Here is a 22083-nt window from a genome sequence, read left to right on the forward strand (position 1 = left end):
AACACTGCCCTAAAAAAAAAAAAAAAAAGTAGGTTTCTCCCCGCTTTCCCGGGACGGAGGTCCACCCTTTCCCTCATCCTGATCATCTCCAGACCTCGGGCGTCCAGACTGCCAACTGCCTGATTACCTGATGCAAATTAAGACTGCATGCTTAACTTGGATTGGCTGGGGAGCCGGGTATGCAAATTGCCTCACCAAGACTTTATCTGGTTTGAAAGAGTTAAAGTGCTGCCCCAGAGAAGAGGGTGGGGGTGGTGGTGGGGGGTCAACACGATTTGAATAAAATATTCTTCTGTCTTTAACGGCTTCAGTATTTGGGTGGCTTAATAAGGAGAGGAGCTGAGAGAGTGAGTTAGTTCAAAGTTGCCTCTTTGCCTCTCTCTGCTGATCCTGGAGGAGACTTTAGGGGCCTCTTAGGTGGTGGCAGCTGTCTGTTATGGGTAAATGTTTAATTTATTGAAATGAAGCAGGGCAGCGAGGCCGGACCAGCAGCACTAGGGGGCTGAGACCGGGCCTGGTGTAGGTATTCTCTCTCTGCGGGGCACTGACCCGCCCACCATCCTTTTCTCCCCGAGCACGTTGAAGGAGTAGGAAAGAAGGTAAGGATCCCCAGAGGAGAAAGATCTCCGGAGGGCCACACAGGAGCTAGGATTTGATCCCCAGACAGTGGGCTGACCTCTGAGAACCAGACAGAGAACAGGGGGCAGGAATTGGGCAAGAAAGGTGAGAAGGGCAAGCCTGGGTTCAAGGGTACTCTTACCTCCCTGGGTAGGGTTATTACAGGGAGGGGAGGTGGGGAGGGGAGACGGGTATTTCTTATGCTACTTTAAAAAAATAAAATAAATCCCCCAAATCCCAAAGGCAATGAGGATTGAAAATGGGAAGCATTCTCCCCCACCCCCCACCTCACCGTACCCCTCCCCTTGTTAAATTTTTACCAACTGAGCCTGGTGATTGAAGGAAGTGACAATGAATGATGCAAAAGGTGAGAGATCCCACAGTAGCAGCAGCGAAGGGGGAAAGAAAGGCCAGGGAAAGGGGGCGCGCCTGGGGGGAGGGGATTGGTGCCCTGAGCTTATGAATATTCTAATGATTGTATGTTCAGGAATCAGGAATTTGAAAGTCTGATGGTTGTTGTAATTACACATTCATCTTTGCTGTTTCGTTAAAGCCACATATGTCATAGCAAGAAAAATTGTGCCCTGTTATTAAAATCAGTTGTGTTTTCCCTGCAGATATCAAGATGAGTGGGGATGTAGCAGATTCCACGGATGCTCGCAGTGCCCTCAGCCAGGTGGAGACAGGTAAGGGTCTTCTCTTCTGGGGAATGCAACAAGAAAGCACGGGTGGGAGCGAGTTGTTGCAAATCATCATGGAACAATGCGGTATCTTCTCTCGCTCAGTCTTTCAGCCAATCGGACCCCAAAGCTGGGTCTTAGGAAATGAAGGGATTCCTTTAGAGACATAGGATGTGACCCTGGAGACTTCAAACAGTACATATTGGTCTAGAGGGGGACAAAATCTCTGGAACTAGGCTAGGAAAGGGCCAGATCCTGAAAAACAAAATGGAAACAGGAAAGTCAGGGAGATCAACTTCTCGATGTGCCGTTCCAACACGGTGGAAGCGGCAGACTGTGGTCCTAGCCACTGCTGACTGATGGAAAGCACTGTGTGTCTTCAGGATGGGCACCAAGGCTTTTTCACCCCAGATTTCTCAACAGGCCTACTCAAGGAACTAGCCAAAGGGGCCCGTGCGCAAGCGTTCCTCTTCCAAATTACATGCATGTGGGTGGTAAATAGACCCAGAAAGAAAGGCTCGGTGCCTGGAAGATGACTTTGCTTTGTGAAGAAGAGAACGAGGGCAGGAAAAAATTGAGAAGAAAGTTTCATAGCTCTCTGCTTTTAACTCCACAGTCCAAGCTTTGCTTTGAAAGCTCCATATAATTAAAAAGAACTTAAAGAAACATGAGTATAAATTGTAACACCACCAAATAACTTTAATAGCCTTCCAACAAGACCTCAATTAGTCTTTCATCTGGATCATTAGAGACGTAGAAATTAGAAGTGGAAGAGAATCAATGTCCCCCAGAGCTAAACTCTTTTCCCAAGTCTTCAGGTGCAGTCCAACGCCATTCTTGAAGCTTGGGTCAGGAGCAAGATAATTGGGGGTCTTGGGGGGGGCATCTGCAGGGTACACTTACCATAAACTTTTCCGCCTCCCCAATTTAGCGTTTAAACAACCCCACTGCACAGGCAGAGTTCTAGGTTCTACGGTTTTCTTTGTGAGCAGGGATCGCTGGGCTAGGAGAATGCGGGCTGGTTGCACTCATTTTTCAATTGTTTTAATTGCTGAGTAGGTTTTCCTAAGGGTCTGTGGAGGGGGGTTCTTGTTCTCCCCAGTTGAGAAGCAAATTTCCTCCAACCTGAAAAACTGGAGCAAGGCTTTAAAATCAGTTCAGCTGGGGGCACCTGGGTGGTTCAGTCGGTGAGGCATCCGACCCTTGATTTCAGCTCAGGTCATGACCTCAGGGTCGTGGGATCAAGCTCTGCGTGGAGTTGGCTTGGGATTCTCTCTCCCCCTTTGCCCCTGCCCCTCCCCCTGCTCACTCCATCTCTGTCTCTCCATCTCAAAATAAATAAATAAAATCGTTAAAAAAAATAAAATAAAATCAGTTCAGCTGGAGAGTGATAGGTAGTCTCGGCTGTAACTCTCCTCCCTGGAGAAGAGTCAGACTCTAGAATCCACTGTTCAGGAGGAGCTGGGTTGCCCTTTCCTGGTAGCAGGCTGGCTGGAACCAGTTCTGCTCACCTGGGCCAGGTATACTACCCCAGGTGCGTGGGCACACAGCTAAGAGAGTGTCCATGTGGGGAGAAGACCACACTTAGCAGGCTGGCTGGCACTGGTGTTCTGTTACTAGTTAAGCGACCAAGTCAGGGTAACCGCGTTGGGAGTGGGAAGGAGCTACGTGGAACTCTAAAAGGTGAGCCAGGAGAGAGAGGGGGTTCAGATCCTGGGTGGGGGTTAGGAAGGCGAAGGTGTCAGAGATGATGCGAGCATGTTTTCACCTCCTATCTGAAACTCTGGGAGCTACGTATACACAAAGTTGAAGGAGAAGGCGTCCAGACATGAGCTGGCACTTTGGGAATCTGTTTGCCAGGGTTACTCCCAGTTCTGTATGTGACCTTATCCCAGCCACTTTGCCTCCTTAGGAGGCAAGAACAGATGATCTTCGAAGGGTATGGGTTTAAAATCACAGCTTAGCTGTTCACCAGTTGTATGATCTGATAAGTTGGTTTAGCCTCGTCTCTTCTGTAGAGGGGGCCGATTAATGTCGCTGAGAAGATGTTTAAAGCCCGTAGCACAGTGCTTGACACGTGGCAGCTGTGATCGTCATTCTGTCTCATGGCATCATCACGGTCCTGTGATTCTGTAGTTTCGGAGGGGCATCACTGCTAAGCACTTTGGGGCGCCAGGTAGCTGAGATGCCCTTCTCCCGTTCACTCAGGCCAACTGGGTCAGCCCTGGAGGCTGGTTTTGCTCGTTTCACATTCAAGAAAGGGTTCTGTGTGGGTCTTCCTCAACTCCAAGGAGACCAAGAAGTCCATGCTCTGTGCTGTCTGCAACTTCTCCACCCCTAGAATCTTCACTTCCAGGGACTCCGCGCCGTGGCCGGTAGCATCCATACTTAGGTGATCATCAAATTACTGTATGTTTTTAAGGGCAAGGAAAAAAGAGGTAGCTAATTAAAGTAACCAAACTTCCTGGAAAGTCATTCTGACTCATTTTTTTTTACAGAGAAAAGCTTATTATGAGTCACAATGGTTACCAACTTGGTTAAATGGCTTCCTTTGGATTTTTAAAAGGCAGATTCCCCTTCCCAGCAGTGCGTGAATTAGGGGGTGGTTTGTCTCTGAGTTTGAAAGGAACTACAAACAAAAGGTGACCTAGAAACCCCCAGCTCCATGAGAGCACCTTCTGTGTTGTGTGAAATCCCCAAGGGGCACAAGGGTTGGGAGGTGGGAAAGGGAAGTCATTTCCCCATCCACACAGGCTAAGACTGCAAAGGAGAATGTTCTCAGGTCCAGACACAGACCTCCTAGCTGCCAGAGACCTGGCAGGCAGCTCGTTCGTTCTTCCCTTTCCTCCCACTTATAAGGAGCCGAGGCACGGACAGAGGGTAGACTAAGTCCCCAAGGCCCCTGTGTGGCTTTGTGGCAGCACTAGAGACCAGAAAATCTCCTGATCCCCTGTTCAGTCCTCCTCCCCGACCCTCCCCCACTAGAGGACTGGAGCCAAGATTCTAGATTTCTGAATCATCAGCTTTTCTAGCTTTTCTTTAATTTCCCTGACTGTTATTTTTCCTTCATTCTTAAGGCTGACAACATTTTCTTTTCCTGTTCTCAACTGAGCGGTTGATAGGAATATACAGGCTTACCCACATTTCGAAAGCCCCCGGGGTCTGTAACTGACGAACTCCCAGCTAACCCTGTGACTTTTGACCACACTGGTCGCAGAGCAGCCTCAAACACAGGGGAGGACAGAGACACTGGACATGGGAAAAAGGAGAGAAAGTCCAGCCACGTTCACGTAGCCTCTTCCCCATAACTGGGCACATGGACGTGTGCCTAGGATTTCACATGCATCATCTCATATCATTCTTACGATCCCCGTTTTTATCAAGGAGGAAATTGTGGCTAAAGAATGAGAAACTGACTTGTCTAGGACTGTACAGCTTCTAACGAGGAATCAAACTTGGGCCTGTCTGACTCCATTAGTTTCTTATCTTGGCTCTGCCATTAACTCCCTGCAGGTTATTGGGCAAGTGTTTTCCCCACCGGGACCGTTCTTTTCCTCCCATAAAGGAAGGATTTGGGCTGGATAATCTCTAGGAGCTGAATCTTGAAAACAGTGTACACATTCTGCTTTTCCCAATTCTGCCATCACTTTCCACGTCCTGCATTTGTGTAACAGAGCGGAGCCCTCCCTCTCCAGGGCATCGCCCTCAGCCCCTCCCTAGTCCCTCCTTTCCAGTTACCTTCTCCATGTCCCCTTGGACACCGCCAACCTCCTCGTTCCATTTACCTCTGATCCTCCTCTCCGACCTAGCTGGTAGTCCCGTAACCAACATCCAAGGAGCACACTAGTGTAGACCCTGGACTCAGAAAGGTGAAGAAGCAGTCCATGTCCTCAAGGGGCTTTCCTTCCATCCCAGGAGTTCATGGCGGAAAGGATAATAATGTCAGCTTGTGTCTAAAAGAGCACAGACACCTAGTGCATTTGGCCTTTACGACAGTTCTGTGCGGGTCGATCTCATCCTCCCACTTTGAAGATGAGTGATTTGAGGTGGATCTTTCCCAAGATCCCATACCTAGCAAATGACAGAGTTAAACCTGGGTCTTTCTAGTGACTTTCTACCCAAAGATGGTGGTGGGAAGACCGAGGACCAACAGAGGAGCCAGTGGCAGAGGACACAGGAGACTGGTAGCATCAGGAGAGGTGCCAGGATTATGGAGGGGGGCACCGGCCAATGGGGCAGGAGGGAAGCCAAACCCCCGGAAGGTGGGTTGATACAGTCCAAGGGGCAGAAGCCCTGTCTGGGGCCAAAACATGCTTGCTGGGGGAGAGCGGGAACTCTGGTGAGCTGGGGAGGGTGAGCACCTAGCCTCAGAGAGAATTTTCTCCTTCCCTTCTCTCATCCTGAGACAGCCTCACTAAGGCACCGGTCTTCCCCACCCAACCCTTTGACGGGACACTAGGGTGGGGTTGCAAACCCAGGTATAGTGGAGCAAATTCCTTAGCACCCTTGTCCCGCTCGGAGATATGGGAAGGAAGAACTCTGTGAGGGGAGCCAGGGGGAGGACAGGGAGCTAGAGATGAGGGAGGGACTGAGCTTTGTCAGTTTTCCATGCCTGCCACTCTTCTCCACCTTCAGCTGTCCTGTTGGTGAGGTGGAATGGCTAACACCTGCCCCACCCTCCAGAAGGATCGCCAAGACATCTTAGCTGTTTGGGGACCCTTTTGCCCTGCACCCTGAGAAGTTCCAACATGGTTTTAGGAAGGAATGGGCATGACCACGTAGGGGAGTACAGAGAGGCTAATGCCTCTCGTAAGATTCCACAGGAAGAATGAGTAACTGACCCAAGACTAGAAAGTCCTTCTCAACCAATTCATTCCTCACCATCTCCACCCTACTGAGTCCCCAGGAAGAGAATGAGGGTAAAGAAACTATGTCTCATCACAACCAAGAGGTGAGGCTCTAGGCAGAAACAAGCAGAAGCCTTTTAGAGATGTGTATGGCTTTCAGTCCAAATATTTATGGAATAAAACTATTCTTTCCATGACAGAGAGGACAGCAGAAATCCAGAAAGTCCTTGGGGGGGGGGTGAGGAAGAGTCTCCTATTGACAGCCCTTTCTGAATGAGGTACACGTGCACACACACCACCCTTTTCACGATTAAACGACAGTGGATATGAACGTGCTTCGCAAAGGGGGCAGCACTATACAAATACAGTCCGTCATTAGGTTGATAATTATCAGAAACATTCCGGAGACAAGACAACACTCTGTCACTGAGCGATGTGGGACACGTCTACCTGTGCTTTGGACTTGAGTTTCCTCATTGTAAGAGGGGGAGGAGGGTGCTGGAAGAGTAAAAGGAAGGGGATGGACTAGTGGTCTCTAGGATTTGTACCTGCTGACCCTGGTCCTGCGCCTCCGTCTGTACCTGCTTTGCCCCTCCCCCTCTCTTGAAGAGGAAAATGAAGCCACAGCCCTTCCAAGTGTCAGGTGGGGGGCACTGATAGGAATTCTTGAGGATATAGGGATTCTCGTCCATGCCTCTCTTCCTTTGGAGACATTTCAAAACCATCCCTGGAAAATGAAGGAAACTTCTGGTCTTAGAGATATTTTCCTTAAGGAAAGCTAAGCCCACGATTACTCTTGGCCACTTAGTCTTGTAGGATATAGTCCTCAGTGCCTAGAAGTCCATTCTCATCTCTTGCCTGAGACCCGCACACTGAAGCATAAGCCTGTTGCCTCTGGTGATAGCCTTCTAAACCAGAGCCCTTCCAGGGTCGGTGAGAGGGAGATGAGAAGGTACTCACTCAGTACCCAGGCTTCATACCATGGCCCCGTGTGCCGGAAATCCCAGGGAAGCAGCCTGTGCTGTCGGGAATTGCCTGTGTGCGCCTAGCAATCAGAGAACCCTTGCAAACAAGACAGCTACTACGACTGCTCTCACCTGTACCAGCCTTAACCACTCACAGCCTCTTGCTCCCCCGCCATTCCCAAACCCAAGCCCCCAGGGCAACCAAGGCAGCTCCGTGCTGCCCAAATGAGCCATGGGTGGCCGGGCCAGTCCTGCCTGGCACCAGTCCTTCCGACTATGGGGGCTCTCTTGAAGGAAGTGTCTCCCCACCACCCTTGCCTCCATCTTTGCAGCCCCCAGAACGTGGACCTCCTTTCTCTTCTGCCTAAGAGGGGACAAAGAGAGGGAGCTCAGTGGGGAGCATCCCTGCGCTTTTACCATCCGAGTGGTTTCATCAGTGGGCATTCCTTAGGGGGCACTGCCTCTGCCTCTCAAACAAGCTGGGGTACAGGACTGGTTGTTCCACTTCCGGTCTGTCACAGACCAGCACGCGGTCCTACCACACAGGACAGCAGGTGATACCCACCGCACGCATTCTAGCGAGTCCCTACCTGCCATCAACAGGTAGCGCCCACTCGTCACAGGCTTGGGGCTCTATTAACATTTCTCAGCTCACTCTCTGTGTTTGTATTATCTGCTCTCGGACTCTCACACACAGTTCGCAGAGCAGCCCCGGCTGGTGGAGCACCTCGAGGGGCCCTGCCTTCCAGGAGTTGGCATTGTGTGTCAGAATGGCCCTGTCCTTTGGCATGGATACGGCCGCCCTGGGCATATCTTATGATCTTCTTCACCTTCCTCCCCTCCCACTGTGGGTCTCGTGGGTGTGATGCTGGGGGCTCCAGCAGGAGAGGTGGGTCCCAAGCTGTCCTCTGCGGGCAGGGGAGCGTGACCCCCCCCCCCCCCGCCAGCCCCACGGACACAGAGTGGGAGGCTCAGACCACTGCCGCTTGCTGGGCCTCAGCCCTTCATTAAGGCACCCCACTTTTATAGCCCACCCCCACCCTCCCAGGTGTGAGTAAATGCTTTTGGTCTCTTGGGTCCACCCTCTTCCTCAAGAAACAATTAGGGCAAAGAACACCTGGTGGAAAAGTGCTGACCAAGTGGAAAAAGAATTTAAAGAGAAAGGAGCTACCAAAGTAGGCTGCGTTTTAGGGGCTTGAAGAGCAGTCCAAGTCCAGGCAACTGAAATGCAGTCCCACCCAGCGCCTCCATCCCCTGCCCCCCCATCCGCTGCCCCCGCCCGAAGCCCACAGACAGACCCACTTACACACTCACACTCACACAATCTGCACCTCCAAGCCCTCCGGCTCATGGGGGTGCGCCCACTGGCAGTCTTCCCTCCTGGCAAAGGCTGCTCTTTCAAAGGCAGCCTGGGGATCCTGGGGAGGCGGTGGTCTGTGAACCTCTGCTGGAGGCGCTGGGGAGACCCGAAATCAGAGTCTCAGGCCAGCATTTGCTAGTGGGTCCCCCATGTTGAAACCACCTAGGAAGGGCTTTGCCTGGAATCACCCGTCCTTAGGAAGAGTTGTTGAAAGGGAGAAGCAGCTTTGGGAGGAGAGGGAGGGGAGCAGCCTGAGGTCACCCCAACTAGGGCTGGTCCCCCCTCATTGGAGCCCTGGGGGGTCTGGCTGGGCAGGGCAGGCTCAGAATGAGCAGAGCCCTCCCCGGTGGTAAATTTCATTTCCAGGGACTTCAGCCACTGACATTGCTGTCCCCTCCTGCCTCCTCCGTGCGCTGATACTCATGGAGGGGGGGCACTTCTGGGGTAACAGGAGGGCCCTGGAAGACTCAGGGAGGGCAGGCCTTTGTGCCAAGCCAGGAGCATGGGAAACTGAGCTACAGGCATCTCCCAAAAAGGACCAGTGCTGTTGACTCAAAAAATAATAGGTGTTCATTTGCATGGCATTTGACATACAGGTTCCATGCTGGGCTTTTCATCTCCTACCATCGCACCATGGAAGCCCTCTAGATCTCCCCTCTCCCGCCACCTCCTTTGGGGGCCTGTGTCCTCCAGTCTCCAGAACGTCCCCCCCACCACCACCACCTAGCCCATCCTTGGATTAGCCCTGGCCCCGAGAAAGCACAGCGGTGGGCCTCGCTTGGGTAGGCTTAGTCCAGATTTGCGGAGGAAAGCAGGCAGGTGGGCTGGCAGGTCTGCCCCCCCCCCCGGCTGGCCACTTACATTAGGGGTACCCCACCTGCCTGCTATGGGCCGCAGCAAAGCCCCTGGCAGGGGGCTTGCCCACCCCACTCGCCCACCTGCTCGGGCTGGGAAGAGGAACAAAAAAATCTAAGCCAGAGAGCCCAGAGAGGTGCCGAAAGGAGAGGAAACCCAGTGGTTGCTATGACGATGGGGTCTTGGTGCCCAATTTGCATAGGGCGATGATTTCCATACTGCAGGGTGAATTTCCATATCCCTGCCTCAAAGCCTGTTGGGGCGGGGAGGGGGAGAGGGGAGAGGTCATTTGAAATTCAAATGAGGATGATTAAGGTTTTCTTGAGGAGGGAAGCTCGGACAAAGGGGGTGAAGCCGGCTGGCACATGTCTGCCCCAGGCTCAAAGTTATCAAAGGGAGGCGGCACTTGGCTGATTCCCTCCCACCCCGCCTCCACAGGCCGCAGGAGGGCTGACAGAGGTCAGGCTGGGCTGGATGCTTGTGGCCTTTGCCTCCTGGTAGAACCGGGTAGGTCCCCCTCCTGTCCCTGGACTCAGTTTACCCCTCCACGTCCTGAGGACGCTTGAGCTCAGAGCCAACCACTGAATGTGCTCTGCTTCTGGACTCGAGCCTCCCTCCCTCTGGTGACCACAGACCTGTCATCTCAGTTTTTCTACCTGTGACATTGGAAAAACAATCTGTCCTTTCTTGTTTGTCTAAGGAGATGTGAGGACAGACGGATTCTAGCCTCTACCGCCTACCTGTGCTCTCAGACAATCACTTGCCATCCTTGGGCCCGAGTGTGTGCATTGGATGACAGGGTGACCTTGAGGGTCTCTAAAATCACTCCCAGCTCTACGATACTGTGGTGTGAGAGTGCTCCCATCCTCGGCACCCTCCGCTTATTATTTGTAAGATGCTTGGAATGATGCGAACTGCTGCACCCCTGCCCCAGCTCCCCAAGGTGCCGCCACAAGGAGTGTAGACTTTGGAGCCGGAATCTGTAGGAGAACCCCAGCTTCCCTGCTTACTGGTTTTATGACCTTGGGCTAGTTACTTAATGGTTCCTTGCTCAGTTCCCTAGTCTGTAAAATGGGGGTAATGATTGTACCTATCTCACGAGGGTGCTGGAAGGGTTGAACGTGCCAGTATTTAACTTAAACACATTTACCTTGGTGCCTGCCAAAGAGTGATGCTGTTTGCTAGTGTTAGTATGAGAAGCAGCAAGTGTCCACGCAGTGGGGGCAGGGACTCAACAGCCAATCCAGGGAACCTCGATGAACAACATAGACGGTCTCCCGAGTAGAGCTGCCTATGAATTCATTCCCTTTGGCCAACTCGCTGTTGTAGCACTTGTATTTGGGAGTGAGAAGCCTGCGTCAGGGAAGGGCCCAGGAGCAGCCCTCGCTAAGGGGTCACCCCACGGAGCGCCTGCCTGGCTAGAGGGCTGGAGGGGCCAGTCACCTCCACCCCTGTGGGCTCCTTGTACAGATCCTGACTCAAGCTTGTCTTCTTAGAAAATAGAGAAATGACAGGAAGAAGGGAAGGGAGCAGGTAGAGAGACCCCCTCCTCCCAGGACCCAGTGCTAAGGGACAGGCCAGGTTTAATGAGATTAGGTGACACTGCTAGTTCTGAAAAATCTAAAGGTCCTTTACTTCCTTCGAGTTTCTACAGCCTTGCCTGGTGGATGGACGTGGGCTTGAGTTTCTGCTCAGTGACTTGCTAATCAGGAACCTTGAGCAGGTCGATGAAGCTCTCTGAGCCTCCCTTCCTCATCTGTGAAATGGGGATAATAAGAGCACATACTCATAGGCAGTTGTAAGGATTAAATGCTGCATGTGTATAAAATGTTTACTACAGAGCTTGGTGCGTAGTAAATGCTCAATAAATGTCAGCTACTAATTATTCCTTATTATTTGAAAACAGTGTTCTGCTGCCAGAATGTTTGAAAATTCTCTGATCTCGTCCTATTCTCCCGTTTTATGGGGGGAGAGACTGGGGTCAGAGAAGGGGAATGACTTTCCCAAGGTCACAGTGGGGATGTGAGAGGAAGGTTTCTTCAGGAACACCTTCCCCCCACCCCAGAGGCAGTATCCTCTGTCCTTTGTTTTTGTTTTATCCTTTCCTGGGATTAAGCCTCTCCCCTGCTCTCTCTCCCCACCACCCTTCCCTCAGAGGTGGCCCCTCCAGCCCCAGAGGGGAGAAAGACCTCACTCTACAAGAGGAAAAGCAGAGAGCAAGGTGGTGGGGTCTGGGCCCAGCGGTGGGCTGTGTGACCTAGGACAAGCCCCACTGTCTCTGAGCCTCTACTCACTGGTGAAACAGGAGTCCTGTCAACCTCCCAGGCAGGTGGGGCGGGAATCAAATACGAACTGGGGATGGCAATGAGCAGCACAGCAGAGGGGCGAAGCCGGTGTGTGTCGCCTTGATCAACGTGTGTTGGCAAGGGTGCTGGCCCTGCAGCCAGAGCTCTGAGGGCCAAGTTCCTTCCCGCTCCCCCCACCCTCCCCGCCCTCAGTGCTGGCGCTGGGACCCAGCCTCAGTTTCCTGGTCTGGAGAACAAGGTGTGAGGAAGGAATGAGACGAGAGTCTATCGGCGGCAGCTTTTGGACACATGAGTGGTTGCACAAGTGTGAGATAGGAGCTCCCGTCCGAGCTTTCTTCCTCCCTCTGAGCCGCACAAGGACTCCTGCGTGCCCACAGGAGAGCCGGAGCCCAACCGTGTGGCCCTTTCCGCTGGCTCCCACTGCCCTTCTCACCCCACCTCTCTCTGCTCCGGGAAGAGGGCTAGGAGAGAGCTGCTCAGTCTCCGACTGACCTTACGCCTCTTTGAACCTCTTCCTTCCCGAGGCTGGGCCAAGGGCAGAGCTGTGCTGGGCTGGAGTCAGCCTGTGAAGAACCCCCACGGGTGTTGTGCGGAGTCAAGTCTGGGCATTGAGCTGCTGTGCCGTTTATTACCTCTATGACCTTGGGCTCATCACCTGTCCTCTCTGGGACTCAGTTTCCTTACCTGTAGATGGCGGGAATAGCATTAGGAAGGAGTCTCTAGTCCTCCATGAAATACTCCTGATAGAAAAATCGCAGGCGAGGGGCTTCTCTGACGTGTGCTTATTAGTACAGCCAGGACCCTGGGCTTACGAACAGAGTTCTTCCCTTGGAGTTAGATGTTTCTTGTTTTCCAGGCTCAGGGGACTCTGAGTTGAGACTCTGGTAGGGACCTGGCTCTTCAGGCCACATTCCTTGCCGCAGGGACCTGAGTCCCTGGCCTGTTTTTCTGGAACTTGGCGCAACCTCCCGGATGCTCCCTCTGCATAGCTGCTGACGGCGCTGCCCGCGTTGGGCCAGCAGGAGGTGAGGGGTACCGTAGGGGAGCCCTGGGGGTCCCAGCTACAGCTCAGGCTGAGAAGCAATGGGGATTGTAGGGCCTAAAAAATGAGAAGACCACGTGAGGACCCTTTTGTTTGTCAAAGAACATCATGATAGTTGGCAGAGGGAGCTGGGGACGGTGGGCTTCCCGTCCAGCCAGGGGGGGGCCACGGAGCCTCTTGTGTCCACTGCGGCTCGGCCCCAGGCTCCCGATCCATGGAAAGGGACCGGAGAGCAAGACTTCAGGGTTCAATATCACCAGCATGTGTGTGTGTGGAGGAAAGACGTCAGGTCGCTCACATGGGCCATGTCACGAGGAATCCCTGGTGAGATTTGCTCTGCTGCTCTCCCTTGGGGTAGAGAGCAAGAAGCTTTAAATCATGAACATTCCCAACTCCACAGGTGGTTGGAGGTCATGGGAACCTGAGAGGTCATCCTGTCCTGGGGTAGCAAATGGGTCTCTTCAGGACAGCTCATTCTGACCGTTGGTGGTGGTCGCTGAGCAGGGATGTTAGGACAAGGAAGAGGGCGCAGTGATACGTCCCCGGCATGGCCTGCACCCACATGCATGTCTGCATTTGCCATCTACACCCCCAGAGGTCAGGTGACTTGACTGAGGTCACTGAGCTAGTGGAGACCTGGGGGTCAGATAGCCCCTGACCCCTAAGCTAGGACGTGTCCTCCTCTCCATCCCAGGTCCTGCATCCCGTTCTTCAGGGGGTCCTCCTCAGGGTCCTCCTGGGCATTTCCTTGCCCCTATGAAGGACGTGGCAGGAATGCAGACAGAAACTTTTTTGTTTTAATATTTAAGGGAAATTGAAGGCTACGGAGATTAAGCCACTTGCCCCAAGTCCGGCGTAAAACAGCCTTTGAAGTAACCCTCGAGCTCAGTTTCCCGTGTGTTCTCTGTACAGAACTCTGACCATTAGGCCACACTGCCAGTTCCTTGGAGGAATCTCAAGTAACAGAAAAGGTAGGCATGGTGTCTGTGGGGTCCTGGAAAAACACTGCTTTGACTGGTTTAAATGACTGTGCCTGGAAGTGTCTCCTGCTCGGCGCTGGTAGCCGGCTGCGTGGCGGCGTTTTCCAGGTCCTGGGAGCTTTAATCACGGCTCTCCCGGGAAGAGCCTGCCAGCCACCAAGTGGTTCTAAAGTGGCCCTGGAAGTCTTACTGGGTTATACTGGGTGCGGAGCGGGTGAGAAGAGAAGCAGCCCAGAATTGGGAGAGGTTCAGCCCCACTGCTGAGCGCTCTGCATTGTTTACCAGGCAGAAGTGAAAAATCCTGCTTGGACAGTTCTCCATTCTTGTGCTTCCACCTCCCTCCCCAGAGAATCGCTCCCCAGGCAAACTCACATCCCCGTGCTGCCAGAGCTATGTAAATCAGCAGCTCTGCCATTCCACAGAGAGCCCGTCCTACCTTCCTACAGTCCTACCCTCTTGTCCTCTCTTGTCCGCCCCGGGGTCCTGATAGGTTGTACGCATGACTTGACCTGGCTGAGACTCGGTCTCCTCATCTGTGAAATGGGGTGAATAATAATGCTTCATCTTCCTGAAGGCAGGGAACTTGCCCCGATGATCTCCTGAGGTCTCCCCCAGGCGCACGAGCCAGGGTTTCCAGGTGTTGGCTCTCCCCCTGCTTTCTTGTTGGAAGCCTCATGGCCCAGAGATTGCCAGGGGGCCATGAGACCCCAAAGAAGCCGGGAGAGACCCCAGTGGGTGGCCCTTCCAGCATAGATCTTACTCATTTACCCCCAAGACCTCCAAATGGGGGATTCTAAAGCTTCCTCCTCCAGCCCTGTCTGCCCTCCCTCTTCCCTTCTGTGTGCTTATCTTTTGTTTGCGTGCAGAGCAAACAGGACAGAGGGAAATGGTAAGAAGTGCTCTTTGGTCCTTCCCATGCCTCCCTCTGCCTATGCTGCAGACAGGGACCAGTTTCTCGGAGGAGAGAAAAAAGCCCTGGGACATTTCAATCAGCTGCATTGAGTAGAAAGACTTCAGACATGGAAGGAATTTTAGAGGTTCCCTGAAATCCCCCTCTCGATGCCATCAAATTGTCCCTTGATTCAAGAACCACTTCTGTAGCACCCCTGGTTGAGTATCCCTAGCAATGGGGAGCCTGTCGATGTGTCACTGCTGAACCGATCCACTTTTCACATAATTCTTCCTCCTGCTGCGATGAAGCCTGTTTTCCAGAAGCCTCGCCAGTGGCCCTGCTCTGCTCTTTGCTGCTGCGGGCTAAGCCAGGTTCACTTCCATGCCAATATTTGGAGAGGAAGGAAAAGTCCTCTGATATTTATTTAAGCACTTACTATGCACCAGGCACCGTGCCAAGTGCTTTCCAATGTTCCCTCATTGAATTGTTTTTAATTTTTTTTTTTATTTTGCGAAACCTCAGATGTAGGGAAAAGATAGAACACAGCTAATGAACAGCCATACACCCATCACCTGGATTTAATAACTGTCAACAGCTCACCATATTCCCTTTATCCATTTGTTTCTGAAGTCCTCTTTTTTTTTCCTTTTCAACTTTTCTTGTGGACATTTTCAAACACACATGACAAGAGAGACGAATACAATGAGCCCCCCCCCCACTGCCTCCCCTCAACAAACACCATGTTTCTGCCCTTCCTGCTGCTGGAATATTTTCTTATAAATTCTTGACATTGTAACATTTCCATCCTAAATACGGCAAGGATGCATCTGTAAGACCGAAGGACCTATTCCTTCTTAACTACCCTACCGTTATTACACTGAAAATGAATTTCTCATTTAATTCTCATGGCAACGTCACAAAGAAGGTTTTATGTAAAAGCAAGTGTTCTCGTCTCTAGGTTAAATCTCCTGTCCTCATCTGGTGTGACATCTGGGCCCCTGACCATCTTGGTCCTTGTGCTCCTCAGCCCAGTTCATCAAACCGATGCCCTGTACGGGGCACGATGCTCTCAGTCGGGCAGCTGCCTTGGTCTGCACGTCCACGAACGCACGGGACCGCCTTAGCTTTCTTTTCTTTTCTTTTTTTTTTTTTTAGATTTCATTTATTTATTCGACAGAGATAGAGACAGCCAGCGAGAGAGGGAACACAAGCAGGGGGAGTGGGAGAGGAAGAAGCCAGGCTCATTGCAGAAGAGCCTGATGTGGGGCTCGATCCCATAACGCCGGGATCACGCCCTGAGCCGAAGGCTGACGCTTAACCGCTGTGCCACCCAGGCGCCCCATGCCTTAGCTTTCTAAGCAGCTACACCACACACACACACACACACACACACACACACACACACACAACACACTTTGGGCTCATACTGAGCTTCGGTCAGTTAAAAAATCTCCTTTTCTGTGGTTTCTTTTCCACGTGGGGTACTCTAACGCCAGCCTCCCCTCGCGTCCCCACCTCGCGAGGAGCCACGATTGGTTTATTTCCAAATAATGTCTGCCAACAAACAGACATGAGAATTCTTTCTTCATTTTTGGTTTTCTTTTTTGCCGGGGGAGGCATATCGGATTTCTTTAGGACAGGCAGCCTCTCTCAAAATGTAACATGCAGAGGACAGACATTTCGGTGGCCGAATGGCTTACATTCTGCATGCTTGAATGTCTAGTCACCATGTGTATCAGCTATGATTATTGCTATTGTAGTTTGAAGTTGGTTATTGGTATTGTTGAAAAAGTTTTTTATAAGGCTTCCCATTGTAGCATGGAGTGTTGTTTTTTTTCAGCTTTATTGACGTGCAAGTGATAAAATTGTAAGATATTCACATTGTACATCATGGTGATTTGGGAATGTGTATACACTGGGAAATGATCCCCTCCATCTGGTTAATTATCACACCCATCACCTCACCTATTTATCTTTTTTTGTACGTGAGAGAACCTTTCAGTTCTGCTCTTAGCAAATTTCCATTATACAGTAGCATGCTATCAACTATAGTCACCGTGCTCTCTATGATATCCTCAGACTTTATTCATCTTACAGCTGAAAGTTTGTACCATTTTACCAACCTCTCCTTATGCCCCCACCCCCTCAGCCTCTGGCAACCACTTTTCTACTCTCTCCTGCTCTGTTCCTATGAGTGTGACTTTTTTTTTTTTAAAGAATTTATTTATTTATTTGACAGAGACAGCCAGCGAGAGAGGGAACACAAGCAGGGGGAGTGGGAGAGGAAGAAGCAGGCTCCCAGCAGAGGAGCCTGATGTGGGGCTCGATCCCAGAACGCTGGGATCACGCCCTGAGCCGAAGGCAGACGCTTAACGACTGCGCCACCCGGGCGCCCCTATGAGTGTGACTTTTAAAAAACTTTTTTTTTCTTTGAGATTCCACATGTAAGTGATATTATGCAGTATTTGTATTTTTCTGTCTTATTTCACTTAGCATAATGCCCACAAGTTCCATCCATGTCACGAATGGCAGGATTTCCTTTTTTCTCGTGGCTGAATAATATTCCTCTGTGTGTGTGTTTATTTTTTCTAAAGATTTTATTTATTTGTTTGTTTGTTTGTTTGAGGGACAGGGAGAGAGAGAGAGCATGAGTGTTGGGGGGGACTGACAGAGGGAGAAGAGAAGCAGACTCCCCACTGAACAGAGAGCCTGACATGGGGCTGGATCCCAGGACCCTGGGATCATGACCTGAGCTGAAGGCAGCTGCGTAACCGACTGAGACACGCAGGTGCCCCTGTGTGTGTGTGTTTAAATAAACAACATCTTCTTTATCTATTCGTCCATTGACAGACACTTAGGTTGTGTCCATATCTTGGCTGTTGTGAATATTGTCACAGTGAACGTGGGGGTGCAGATATCTCCTTAATAGCATTGTTTTCTTTTCCTTTGGAGATATGCCCAGAAGTGGGATTGCTGGGTCATATGCAGCCGATCGTCTTCAAGCTGGGTATCACTTTGTGCAACTTGACTACTTTAGTGGACTACCCAACATAAAACAGGAAAGCAGATTTCTGGGCTAGCGTATTCATTAAAACAGAATTCCCTAATTGAAAAAAGAATCTCTAGTTTACTTTTTTCGGTTTCATTTTTATTGAAGTTAAAAAACATAACATAAAAATTAAACAAAAAACATAACATTTAAACATGAAATGTACCATCTTTTGTTTTTTTTTAAAGATTTTATTTATTTATTTGACAGAGATAGAGACAGCCAGCATGAGAGGGAACACAAGCAGGGGGAGTGGGAGAGGAAGAAGCAGGCTCATAGCGGAGGAGCCTGATGTGGGGCTCGATCCCATAATGCCAGGATCACGCCCTGAGCCGAAGGCAGACGCTTAACTGCTGTGCCACCCAGGCGCCCCGAAATGTACCATCTTAACCATTTCTAAGTGTACAGCTCAGCCTCCCCTGTCTTTCACATATACAGTTGGTTTTGTTTAACCTGAGTGCAGGGCTTTACATTTATTCCTGTTACATTTTACCTTGTTGGTTTTGGCTTCCGTTTAAAACATACCAAAATATTTTCTAATCCTGATTCTATCATCCAGTTTTCTGCATTAATCTACTTTTCTGCTTTGAATCACTTCCAGATTCGATCACCATTTATTTACCTAAGCTGTTGATCAAAGTCAAACCCTTGGTTTCTCTGTATCAGCCACTGGATGCGGTGCCTTTTTTTTTTTTTTTTTTTAATGTAAGCTCTAGGCCCAACGTGGGGCTGGACCTCAAAACCCCAAGATCAAGAGTCGCATGCTCTGCTGACTGAGCCAGCCAGGCGTCCCATGCAGCGCCTTTATTGGGAAAACTGTACGAGTATAGGAGTTGAGAAATCAAGCTTTGGTCTTGATTCAAGTTCTCTGAGGCTGTATGTCCTCTGCAAGGTGCTTCCCCTCTGAGTTTGGACTTCAGTGTCCTTCCAACTCTTCCTTCTGTGTGTCTTCCTGCTTTGTTTTTCCTGCAAGCAGCTGCCACCTTCCAAAGAGGGAGCCAGGGCTTGGAAATGCGATGTGTTCAACGTTTCTGCACATGGTCGCACCTGGTACTTTCTCAGGTCAGAACCAAAGATCTGTTTTGGAGCAGTTCCTTAGTAATTTGGATCAAACACATGGTCATTCAGCACCTGCTGAGTATTGGACACCTTTAGACACTTGAGGTACAAAGATGAATAAGATATAATAATGCTGGCCTCTAGGAGCTCACGATTTCATGAGAGAAACAAACACATGAACCACTGGGTCTTAAAAAATGGGATATGTGCAATAAGAGATAAAAATAAGAGGTGTGGAAACACAGAGAAAATCCCTTATTTTTCTTTGGGTAAGTTCATGGAGGCTGTGACATTTGAGTTTCGTCTTAGAGGACGAGTGTGTATTTTCTAGGGAGAGAAGGGCACAGGAGATGCAAAGTCCCTAACGTAAGACGAGGCTTGGCCTGGATAGAGGAATGGCCCAGGATGTCTGGAGCCTAGCTCTACAACTGGGTAGCGCCTCCCAGCTCACAAAGCACTCTCACCAGCTTTCTCTCATCTGAGCTTTACTCTATTCCTGGAAAGGGGGTGGGGTGGGAATTATGATCTTATTTTGCCACTGAGAAGCCTGAAGCTCTGGAACTGCCTGCCTTGACCCAACTCACACCCCCTGGGAGTGATGCAGTCAAGGCTGAACCTCCGTTCTCTGACTTCAAGTCCAAGACTGTTTCCAAGTACGCCCTGCTGCTCCCCCACAGAGCGTTGCAAGGGGGTAGAAAATACGTTTCTGATGATCGTGGACCACTAGTTCACCTAATATGATCATTGCACGCTCTCCTTCCTCCGAGAAAGAGGAACACCTTCCTCGCTGTGTCAAAGACGAATACACTAAGTCCCGGGAACGGCTCGCCAGTCGTCTCTCAATCTAGAGTATTAGCAGTGGAATCAGAACCAGGACAGGAATTGCTCTGGGGAGCTGAGCCCTTCCTAAGTGCCCAGCACCGAGCTGGAGAGCGCGCTCAGCTCCGTTGGAGCGTCACGGGGCCGGTCTCCTTGCGAGGTCCTGGCCAACCCCGGTACCTCATTCACTTAGCCTGGGATTCAAGGAGGATTAGGTGCAGATACCATGCGGGCAAGAATAAATGTGATGAGAAGGAGAAATGTCCTCACTAGGCTCCAAGGGCGGCGGGTGCATCCTCATGAAAAGGGGCCTCTTGAGAAGGGCCATGGGAAAACTTTTAGGCAAGAGATGTGGTTCATTTAGTTGGCTCTCGAGGTTTAAAATTAAACTCCGAATTCTGCTTGCTCATCTTTTCCTATTTTGTGGATCTCATAAATAACATGATAATTCCATTCACAGAAATCAAAAGCAAAGATCTTCTTTAATTGTCCACAAAGCTGATGAGCTCCTCAAAGTCAAACTTGGCCCTCCACCGTTTCTCTCACTGTAGTATCACCTCCTTCTGGAAACATCTTCTCCTCTTCCCTCCCAGTCACCATACTCCTTGCCTGGTCTTCCTCTTACTCAAGGGCCCACTCTTTCTTAGTCTCCTTTATCATCATCCCAGCCATGATCCTTCTTTCTTCTTCATCTGGACTCAGTTCCTTTGTAACCTCACTGAGCCCTGTGGCTTTACATGCTGCCTATAAGCGGGTAATCAGGTTATACTTCTGACCTCACAGCTCTCCTGTGTCCAAACTCACTTCCCCGCCTCTCCTGGGATATTTCATTGGCATCTCAAACTTAACACACTCACAAACATAGGTCTCGATGTTCTACCACCAGCCTGCCCTTCCCGGAGTCAGCCCCATCTCAGGAATGGCAACACCAATTAGTCCATCGAGAAAGCCCAAACCCTAGAAATCATCCATGATTCTGCTCCTTCCTTGCACCACACCTCCCATCCATCAGCCAGTCCCGTCAGCTATCAATTCAAAATTCTTTCTAAATCCAGGCTTTTCTCACCACCTCCATGGTTACTGCCCCTCCCACTCCACTGCCCTTCCTCATCTGGGCCACAGCAATACCTCTCAACTGGTCTACCTTCCTGCTCTCTAACCCCCTACCAACTCAACACCGCAGGTTTAAACACTGAAGTCAGATCGCGGGACTCCTCTGCTTGAACCCTCTATCACTTCCCGTCGTCCTTCAGCTTTCACCGCGACCCGTCTGCCAGATCCACGTCATCTTGCCCCTGATGACCCCATTCTTCCACCTTACTAGCCTCATTACTATTCCTTCAGCTTTCACCGCGACCCATCTGCCAGATCCACGTCATCTTGCCCCTGATGACCCCATTCTTCCACCTTACTAGCCTCATTACTATTCCTCAGTACGCAAGCCTGCTCTTGCCTTAGGTCCTGATACCTCTGTTTGGAATGATCTTCCTCAGACCTTTGAAACGTTGTGTCCTCACTTCACGGGGTGAAAACGTCACCTCCCCTGAGTGGCCTTCCCAGACCACCTGCTTATGAACAGCCTCTGACACCCTCTTCCCCTGACAAAGCATTACTGTTCTTCACAGTAATTATCACTAGATGAAATTCTGTATTTATTTTCTTACTCATTTTATGTCTCCTCAGCTCAAAAAAGAAGTCAGGGACTTCTGCTGTCTTCTCCAGGATTGTATTTCCAGTGTCTAGTACCTAGAGTAGGCTGTGGAAATGCATGTTGAATGAATGAATTTGCTCTTCTGTCAGGTTTTACTCCTTATCTGGCCAACTTTACAATGTCATGGAAGGATTTTTTTAAAGATTAAAGCTCCTCAAAAATTAAACTCTAGAACTACCAAATTATCTAGTAATTCCCCTTCTGGGTATTTATCCAAAGAAAACCTCCACTGGTGGGGGTATAAGTAAAGAAAATATGCCATGTATAGGTATATATGCACNCAACGTTGTGTCCTCACTTCACGGGGTGAAAACGTCACCTCCCCTGAGTGGCCTTCCCAGACCACCTGCTTATGAACAGCCTCTGACACCCTCTTCCCCTGACAAAGCATTACTGTTCTTCACAGTAATTATCACTAGATGAAATTCTGTATTTATTTTCTTACTCATTTTATGTCTCCTCAGCTCAAAAAAGAAGTCAGGGACTTCTGCTGTCTTCTCCAGGATTGTATTCCCAGTGTCTAGTACCTAGAGTAGGCTGTGGAAATGCATGTTGAATGAATGAATTTGCTCTTCTGTCAGGTTTTACTCCTTATCTGGCCAACTTTACAATGTCATGGAAGGATTTTTTTAAAGATTAAAGCTCCTCAAAAATTAAACTCTAGAACTACCAAATTATCTAGTAATTCCCCTTCTGGGTATTTATCCAAAGAAAACCTCCACTGGTGGGGGTATAAGTAAAGAAAATATGCCATGTATAGGTATATATGCACACATAACATGGGCTATGGAACATTATTCAGCCATGAAAAAGAATGGAATCTTGCCATTTGTGACAACATGGACAGAACTTGAGGGCATTATGTTATGTGAAATAAATCAGACAGAGAAAGACAAATAC

General features: G+C 50.2%; 1 protein-coding gene across 4 annotated transcripts in view; it reads left to right on the forward strand.

The window, feature by feature from the left end:
* Positions 1 to 22083, forward strand: part of POU2F3 (POU class 2 homeobox 3) — an 82686-nt gene that overhangs the window by 11285 nt on the left and 49318 nt on the right. For 3 of the 4 annotated variants that reach the window (XM_034665981.1, XM_019793190.2, XM_034665982.1), the window contains exon 2: positions 1236 to 1304. In XM_034665981.1, coding sequence (XP_034521872.1) covers positions 1244 to 1304 — 61 coding nt within the window. In that variant the 5' untranslated portion in view covers positions 1236 to 1243. Of the gene's footprint in view, positions 1 to 507; positions 600 to 1235; positions 1305 to 22083 lie in introns of those variants that run through there. The other variant, XM_034665980.1, reaches the window with a different exon arrangement.

The sequence above is a fragment of the Ailuropoda melanoleuca genome, chromosome 8 (genome assembly GCF_002007445.2).
Source record: "Ailuropoda melanoleuca isolate Jingjing chromosome 8, ASM200744v2, whole genome shotgun sequence".
In the NCBI taxonomy this organism is placed as follows: domain Eukaryota; kingdom Metazoa; phylum Chordata; class Mammalia; order Carnivora; family Ursidae; genus Ailuropoda; species Ailuropoda melanoleuca.